Source organism: Arvicanthis niloticus, chromosome 16 (genome assembly GCF_011762505.2).
Source record: "Arvicanthis niloticus isolate mArvNil1 chromosome 16, mArvNil1.pat.X, whole genome shotgun sequence".
NCBI classification, from domain to species: Eukaryota; Metazoa; Chordata; class Mammalia; order Rodentia; family Muridae; genus Arvicanthis; species Arvicanthis niloticus.
In genome coordinates, this window is record NC_047673.1 from 13707439 (window position 1) to 13717140 (window position 9702).

General features: G+C 38.4%; 1 protein-coding gene across 1 annotated transcript; it reads right to left on the minus strand.

Annotated features, from left to right (window-relative positions):
• Positions 1 to 457: 457 nt before the first annotated feature.
• Positions 458 to 1439, minus strand: LOC117721698 (alpha-defensin 24-like). Its single transcript, XM_076913753.1, has 2 exons — positions 1209 to 1439; positions 458 to 672 (listed from the first exon to the last, which is right to left on the minus strand). Exons 1-2 carry the CDS (start codon positions 1378 to 1380, stop codon positions 572 to 574), a joined length of 273 nt encoding a protein of 90 aa, XP_076769868.1. The 5' UTR covers positions 1381 to 1439; the 3' UTR covers positions 458 to 571.
• Between the last annotated feature and the right edge of the window lie 8263 nt (positions 1440 to 9702).

Genomic DNA, 9702 nt, shown 5'->3' on the forward strand with positions numbered 1-9702 from the left:
CTACCCATTGTGTTTCTAACTTTTTATATTGATAAAAGTTGTCTCCATTAAGCCAAAAATAACCCAGGGCTTAGAAGCCAGAGATATAATCCGGACCTGGTTCATTGATACTTCAACACTTTCTAAAAATAACACTTAGAACTGTATAAACCTGAAACCCAAGGGTAGTTCTTCTTAACATGTAGGCAATGTCTTTGAGAGTGAGTCAAGTCTACCAGAAGGCAGAGTCAAAGGTCAGGAAAGGCGTGTAGCAGGATTTTGAACATTCCGAGCTCTCTTTACATTGTGTTTCTGAACCTCCAGTCATTTTAAATTGTTGGTATATGGAGGCAGTATTCTGTAAGTAAAGACTGAATTATTTCTACATCTTCAGAGGTTTCCAGTTGGGTCTGAAACATTATATACAGAGTTCTGCCTGAGCCATGTAGCAAACATCAGAGTGCAAACACACAAGCAGCACATTGCAAGAAATTTATTGGAAGAAAAGAAGCAGTTCAAGTGGAGTGGTCATCAGCACTGAGCATCAGTGGCCTCAGGGCTCATTGTTGTCTTGTCTATGTGGTCTCCATGTTCAGTGGTGGCAGCAGAGTACATAATCACGTATGGCACACCTCCCAATAAGTCTTTCTCTCCCTCTGCAGAATCTATGTCTACAGTGGCAATACTGGTTTCCTGATGGAAAGACATGAAAAGAATCAGGCATTCAGTTTTGATATTGTCAGTGTGGAATGGTATGTGATCCTATGAGGAGATAAGATTCAGCATGGACATCTCAATACATAATGCACTTCAGGGGTGTTGGTCATGCACTTGAGAGCCATTCTGATGTGTCTTTAATTCCTGTGTTCTTTTATCACCATGTAGACACTTGAGTATACTCCTGAATTGATTCAAAGTTCCTTTACACAAAGAACAATTTCTACTAATACCTAAGACAATGACTCCTTGTGTTCTCTAAGCATCTATTCAGAGTATGGAATTGCTCTGTATTCTGGTGAACTTCCCATGTGTATTTTTTACAGTAAAATACTTATGGAACAAAATTCAATTTGAGTTACTTCACTCTCACTGGTACTGTAATGAATATAAAACAAATTAAACTAGAATTACCAAGGCCACCAGATTCCTCTCCACAGGATTCCAGGGCTCATCTTCAACCCTCCCTCAGGAGACTCCAAGCCTCCATCACACTGGGCACCAGCACTCACCATTACGGCTAAGAGCAGAGACTTCTGGGACTTCAAAGGAGACAGACATATCCTGGTCCTCTTCCCCTGGTTGTTCGTCAGTTTTAGTCTCTTCATTTGTCTCTTGGATAGGATCAGCTTGCACCTGCAAGGCCAGCAGGACAAGGGCAGAGAGGAGGACAAGTGTCTTCATGGCTGAGAGTCACCTGGAGGATTGGTGAGCAGGAGCCCAGTGTGTGGAGAGTCCTGGGGAGCCAGCCTGCATTTATAGGACTGAGACAGGCCCCACCCTTAGAGAAGGCACTCATTGATGGGAACTGGGGGAGGCTGTTGCCCTCAGGATCCCTTTGATGTTCCTTTGTCCTTATGGCTTCCATCATGAAGTTGCTCTGTGTGTTCAGTGACAACCCCTCATCCCCACCACTGATAATAATAAAGGGGCCTTTCTATTTTCCCCTATATCACATCTGCTTGAGCATTTACCTCTCAGTGAGGAAAAGAAAAGACTTAGGCATTGCCTCATTTCATAAGCTCATGGAACAAAGGATGTTTGTGTTTTGAAGTTGGAGTCTGCTCTTCTCAGAAATTCTGGACCCTTGACCAGTCCTTGACCAGGCTGACTGAAGAGTCAGTTTTTTGCATGATTGGGGTATTATCAATCATCCTCATGACAGTATTCTTGCAAACACCCTCCTTTGGGCCTTTATAGAGAAAATAAGATGGCCTTATTATGCTCCCTAGTGAATTGACTTCAAGAAACAGAGTTTGTGACTGTGAAGCTACAGTGGGTGTTTATGAAGAAGCCAGAGTGATGGGACACATCTCCCTATAATGTGTTCCAGGTGCTTCTTCACACTTGGGACCCTCAATCCACATGGCATTCCACATGTCTGAGATTCTCCAATGCTTTCACTTTCAAAAAATGAGAACTGACCTACAAGAAATGGCATCCACAAGGTAGAGAGGGTTATAGGCTGTTACCCAGTCTCAAGGTGTGTCACATCATACATGAACACTGCTGTGTATGTGTTTTATGCCATTTCTCTCACTACACACACAGCAAAAGTTACAGAACATCCTGCTGTTTTCAGTCAGTGTATGGAGTCCCACTGTTTCAAGTACCCACTCATATTTACATGTTAATAAATTGTATTCATTTGTTAAAATGTTGGCATTTAAAGTTCTGTAAAATACTTTAAAAAGCAGAAAGAATATTATTTCACACACATTAAACATATACATACACACACTAAATATATACATATATGTGTGTAATATACACACATGTATATTATTGTTTATGGGACTCGACCTCTTGAATACTTCTGTAGACTTAGATTTATGAGTCAAGCAGCACACCTTACATTTCAGATACATTATTGTCTTTTCTGATCATCACAGAGTTGGTCTCAGTAGTGATTACTAAAATTTGCATGCTCAAAATGCCACCATGCTGATGGGAATGATCTGTATTACTGAGTTTTCTCTTTCTGTTTTTCCTACCAGTGTTCAGTACAGAAATGGTCACTAATGTTCCAGAGAATGTTGAACCAGCACAGTCTAACCCTCAAGAGGAATTCCCTTTGTAAGTATGGCAATCAAGGTTTGGTTTGCACCATCGTTTTCATTTCCTTATTGTTTCATGTTCTCTTCTTTGTTTCTTTACAAACCCTGGTAACATCAGCTGTCTTACCTCAGGAAAGACACCTACTAATGAACACCAGAGAAGGTAGAGACCAGAGTCTTCTGTCTGTGAAACTGCACACAGTTTTTTTTATATACTTCTGGGTTTATAGAGCCTTGGGAGAAAGGCAATTTTTACACTGTGAGATTAGATTCTGCTAGAATTTTATGATTTTTGTTGTCTGATACAGGTACTATGATGCCTTTTGTACAATCCTCATCCCAAAAGTAATAGTTAAAATTGATATTTTAGTGTTATAACATCTCATGAATTGATAGCAGACATGCTCAAGTGTGTGCACTTATGTTAGGTCAAATGCTACACTCAGGGACTAGGTGGCACATTGAGTCTACATTTATAACAAAAAACATTTACTTCTTTTGGTTTTATAAGTGATTCTCTTGAATGTATGTATGTGTGTGCCTATTGAATATGGAAACCAGTGTACAGTGCCAAGTCCCCATGGACTGGAGTTCTTGAATGGTAAAAGCTGCAATGTAGGAGCTAGAGCCAATCCTGTATCATCTACAAGAGCATCAAGTGCTCTTAAGCACTGAGCCATCTCTCCACCCCCACTTTTTCTCTAATTAATTTTTAGCTGCTCTTCAAAATGTCTGAAATTGTCTGTTTGTAGATGATGTTAAAAATCACCAAAGATTATCACTTTTCTTTGTCCAATTTTGTTTCCTGTACCAAACAACCTGGCATTTAATTTTATTTAACAATATTTCTGAGACTTTTTTTTCAATTTAAATTTGTAAAACTCAAGCCTGTGTGTTTTAGTGGCATCAGGAAAATGCCTACCACATATTATGGTTAGACAGAGTTATCTTTCTTACCCATCTACTGCCACAACTGAGGAAGTTCCACCTTCTCATGGAGGGTGCTCAGGATCTTTAATATCACAACATGATATCACATGGTAATGTACAACAAATATTAGGGATGAGCTCTGTGGATGGAGCTGGTGGACCAGAGACAAAGAGGACCTATTGTTCATTGCTGTTTCTCTTTGTACTAAATCTTGTCCAAGCATCCTAATATATTCAAACATGGCCTCCAAAGAATGGAAGTTAACCTCCAGTGGCTCCTGAAACCCTGGATCTTGCACATAACCCACTTGTGCACAAGGGAAGGCTAACCTTCTTCCTTCCTCACAGGCACTAGGATTCTGCTGACTCAAAAGAAGTGCAGGGTAAGATGTGTCACAGCTTGAGTACTTGATTCTTCTTATGCTCTTGTGCACTGCATTCTAGCTTCTAAGAGAGTTGTGGTGATCACTTGTTCACTTGGTTTGCATCAAATCCAATGTGCAACAACTCAAAAGACTCACAGTTACCCTTAACAATCAACTCCATTTCATTTGCAGTGATTAAACATGTGAGTTATTACTTACAATAAGTGGTAAAAAATGTTTCTGTAGATATTTCTAGAGAATATAGTTTATTCATTGGTGGTCTCATATCATATCCCAGAGGAGAAAATGAGAAGAAGTAGAGACAAAGGAGACATTGTAGAGAGACCATCTGTCAACAGATGTCTTTCAGCTTTGATCTTTTATTGGGTTCTAAGCAAAGAAAGCAAATAATTCCAATACATGACAGAAGGTGTAACTCTAAATCACAGAAGATAAAGGAGGATGTAGGGTAGTGGTAAAATACAAGAGATCTTGCCACAGCCCTGTTGCCTAATCTTTAGTGTCTCTGTGTAATTCAGTTAACCGCTTTAAAGTTTTTTTTTTTTGTTTTGTTTTTGTTTTTTACAAATCCATAAAACATTGGTCTATAAAAGCAGCTACTTTGTAGGGTTACTGTGAAAATCTCTTAATGGTAGAGAAAAAAAGATGATTGCAATAATACACTGTACATATTATATACTTCATAACTGCTACCTGGCTTATCACATGTTTCAAATTATCATGATTTCTATAAACTTTTGACACAAAGATGCCCCATTTTTGCAATAAATTAAAATTTAGTATTCTTACTTTACATACAAAGTTGTCAATCTCAATTTTATTTAAATGGTTTATCCAATAGCAACCACTTCTATTTGTTAAACTAGTAAACTAGTTTAACTAGTATTGTTAAACTAGTATATCTTAGTTTCACATAACTCAAGAACTTTATGTTATTCATCTCCTTGTTAAAGAGACATCACACAATTTAAGCAGTTTCCCAAATTAGAATAGAAGATTTTACATGTAATGATATATGAGACTTGGATGAGCTGAGATCTGATGTAGTGCATTACAGATATTAATGATGATGGGAAGGAGAAAAATAGAAAAGTATGACAGAGTAATGTTCAAGTGTTTCTGACCAGAAGACTATCATGAAGGATGGTTGATGGGAAGTGGTCTGATCATCACATTGAGCTGAGGAACATCTTAAAACCATGGAGACAAACCTCCTTGGTTTAAAGATGCATGCTTAGGAACTAGTAAAGTCTACTGAAATTCTGTCAAACCAGCATAGAACTTCTGATTCCAGCCCCAATGTACACACTTTTCTCTGTGTTTCTATGTTCTCCACAGAGGATCAAGGGTCACAGTCAGAAGCTGTAACATGGACCTGTCACAGAGTTGGCTATTAGGAGCCTTTAAGCATATGTTGTCCATTTGATGTCTTTGTGACCAGTGGAATATTTTGAAAGATCATGGGCAACTATAGGGTACTTTTTCATGCAATCATAGGGTGTCCATCCTAGTTAGGGGTAAAAATAAGGGAAGAATGTGGAGCAGGGCAGCAACATCATTTGAGCTTCTTCATTTTACTGTGCATCTGGAAACTGTGCTCATCTATGCAATTGCTACTACCTGGTGTCAGGGTTTTCTTTAAAACAGTTCCATTTAAGAGTCTGACACTTGCATTCCAAAGACTCTCGACTAAGCCACAAAGCATCATGGGTAAATGACATCTAACTTCCAGGTCTCAATGTGAGCAGTAATTTTAATTTCTCTTTATTCTTGGTGCACATTATGAGTGGCATGTATCATCTCTTGTTTATAAGCAAAAGAATCAGAGTCAGTCAAGTAAACTGTAAGAGTAGTTCCACAATGGCTGGAGAAGACTTGGATAGGCTTGGAGATGCAGTGTGAGCATAAGGCATTGAATAAAGGAATTTGAGGTATCAAGGATTTTTGTCATGTTGACTTTATGGCAGTCAGCAGCATGATCAAGTCTCACAAGTATACTGTATATGATTATGCAAAAGGCCAAATACCTGTTGCTTTTAAGCTCTGTGGGATATTTATATGTATTTTCTGCATATAGATATATAATGATAGACACTGGTATTAGAAGAGTTCAAAAATAACTAAATACTCCCCATTGGAAGAGGACTTCCATTTTTTTAAAATAGACTCAGAAACAGCAATTACCATTAATCTCATACACAAGCCATGGCACATTAGTAGATGGTTTCTAAGTGTGAAGAGGCACCCAGAGCACACTCCTATGAGATGTGTTCTGTCACACTGGCTTCTTGAGAACAACCCACTGTAGCTTCAATCTGACAAACTCTGTCTCTTGAACTCAACTTACTCATTGAACTCAATGTCAGGGACATTTCCCTACAGCCTTGTGAGAATTCTCCACACTGACTTTCTGAGTGCCTGTGCCAGCTTACAATCCCATCAACAGTGTCTGAGGGGTCCCCTTTCCCTAGACCCTCACCCCCACTTGTTGACTACTGTTTTCCTGATCTTAGTCATTCTGACTAGAGTGAGATGAAAGTTCTGAGAACTTTTAATTTCCATTTCTCTGATAAGAATGTTGAACACTTTAAAATGTACCTTTTCGCCATTTTTATTAGTTCCTTGAAGGTTTCCAACAACTGGTTAGCCTATTTGGATATTACTCATCAATGAGCAAACTCTTCCCAGATCCAGCCCCTTCCCTAACCACCCAAGTTAATTTCTTTTCGTTTTTCTTTTCTTTTTTTTCTTTTCTTCTCTTCTCTTATTCACTGGCTGAAATTCCAAATGCTTAGCCCTAGATACAGGGACATATGAGTAATGTTAAATAGACTCTTTTTATAGATACATGAATGCATATGTATGCATTAAAATGTTGCACATATACACATACATATAACAATTATTATTTTTGATGAGATAGTATATAGCTCTTCCCACTTTTGCCTATGTTTTACAAAATTTTTGAAAGCTTATAATCGTCTGTTTCGCTGACTCCATAATTTATAAATCCTTGGTCATTCCCACTGTCTTTTCTAATCCTTGAACTTTCTGTGTTAGTAATTTCCTGGCATAAATACTTGCCTTCTATGTTCTGTTCCTGAGTCAAGGTTTTTCTCTCCAAGCATGGTTCTCATGAATCTTGTCATCCTGACATAAGCAGTATATTTGCCAGGCAAGTTCACATGGAGCAGGACAGCAGATGACACTACTGATTCTGAGACAGTAAATTGACTTTGTTGACTTCGTCCTGTGCTATTCTTATTTTTCTACCCTTCTACCCTTATGAGTGCAATCTTTTTTCTATCCTCAGCCAACACACATAATTTAATCAAAGATACAGAGTTGATCCTGGACTGTTATCCCTAACCTTGAGCCTGACTAATCTGTGCACATAGTATGCCAACTTGTTCCCTCTGCTTCATCCTCTTCCTTAGTGCTGGCCCTCAAGATGGGGCCATAGCCTTCAGTGCTCCTTTCTTCTCTGATTCACCTTGTTTGGACATGCCAACAATTCTTCCTTTGTTTCTAAATTTTTGTTGAAAATATTCTTTTTCCATACAATATATTGTTATATTTTTGAGTGTGAGGTTAACCTTTAATGGCTGAGCCATCTCTCCAGCCCCATACCACATATTCTGATCAGTTTTCTCTCTCTACCATCTCCTCCCAAACCAATACTATGCATGTTCTCTCTCTCTCTCTCTCTCTCTCTCTCTCTCTCTCTCTCTCACACACACACACACACACACACACACAGGTTAAGAAAAAAACAAAACAAACAAACAAACAAAGAGCATGAGACATTATACACATGAAGACAGACACAGAAACACACACAGAAACCATAAACCACAAAATTGGAAACCATAATATACAAGCAAAAGAATAGTAAGGTTAAAGAAAAATATGCCAAGTCTTGTGCTGGTGGCACACTACTTTAATCCCAGTACTCAAGAAGTGGACACTTTAACATTGAGGACAGCTTGCTTGGTTAACATAGTGAGTTCCAGGACAGTCAGCATTATACAGGAAACCCTGTTTCAACCTCCTTCTCATGAATTTCTCAATCAAAGTCATAGGAAACAACAACAAAAAATATCTCCAAAATTACTTTTGAGTTAGATTACATTGACATTACTTAAGGGAGAATTTTCTTTGCTCAACTTTCACAGGACATTTGGGTTATTGGTGGAGTTATGTGATAATACAGTTAGAGCATAACTATACCAATTTATGTCAGTAAGGTGCAAGATAGACCTAATACCCAGTCCATCATTTTGTTGACTAGGCAGAACCTCTGTCATCTCTCCTAAATAAAAGACTTAGTTCTGAACCTGGCTTTTTTTTTCTTTCTTGGCTTTAGAATGAATGTCAGCTGAAAACCATCCTCTCAAATCTTTTCTCTCAAAGTAAATAGCAAAGATTGGCTATGAGACTATAAGTTTTCAACCCCATCAGAAATCCAGAATGTCTGAGTTAACTGAAATTATAGGAAGCACAAAGCATAGCTTCTAAAACATAGCCAATTTATAGATACCGCTGAACACCTGGACAGTCCCTAAACTACAGATCTTTGGAGCATCTGATCTTCAGCCTTAAGGCCCAGGATCATCTGACAGACCTAGTGATGCAGAATTATTAAGGGTTGATTACTCTGTCTTGGCAGATATAATCAGTCGACTATTCTGCAAGTGTGTCCTTTTCTGGGCAGTGATTTGTCTGTAGATGGGAAGAGGCAATTTTTGCCTAGTAGCTGACTCACCACAATTGGAATAACTCCAAAGATGCTCAATTTCTTCTTAGAATCCAAGACAGTAAGCTGTCCGGAGCAGACAGGTCTCTAATCAAAATGAACATTAATACAGAAATGTTTGTAACGTCAATTCTGCGGATTTCTGATGTTTTGAAAACCAACTATTTATGTAAGGCAATCTGGACTGTTGTCTGTTAACTCCTCTCAGCTATTTCTAAATAAAATATAGAAAACACCCTAACAATAAACTCAAAGCTATGAATTTGCTATAGGCCCTTAATTCACAGGCTAGCCATCTCAAATCAGTTAAAAAAGTTAAAGAAGGACTGGGTCTAAGCCTTGTATTCCTAAATGTGTTATATACATGTGCAATGCCTATGATAGTAACAATATTCATCTCACTTTTATATTAATAAGAAGCTCGTGCCACTGAAAACCTTACATTTGAAATCAAAGTAAGTTTTGTACCATTTAAGAAATTATAACTTCATCTTAATAACAATTATACATATTTCTGCCAGTAGGTTATGGCTATGTAGTAAATCCTAGCTAATCCTCGCTGTTCCAACAAAACCACTACTTTTCCCTAGAAAGACAGCCCAATATTAACCACCTCAGTCCCCAAGCCCAGGGAATAGGGGCACCGACTCTTCATTAACTTCTTCAAGCTGATTATGGGTGTTGAGATATTAGAAGAGGGGTTGGGTGAAGAGTAAATTGATAAGCCTCTGACGTCTTTGTCTTCACTGCATCCAGCTGGAATTCCAGGACATCAGAGGTTCCAGCAGGTCTGCTCAGCTTGCCTGATGAGTAGATACGCCAAGGCTATGTATTCTGCAATATACAATTCTCAAAACAAATTTTAGTATCAAGATAA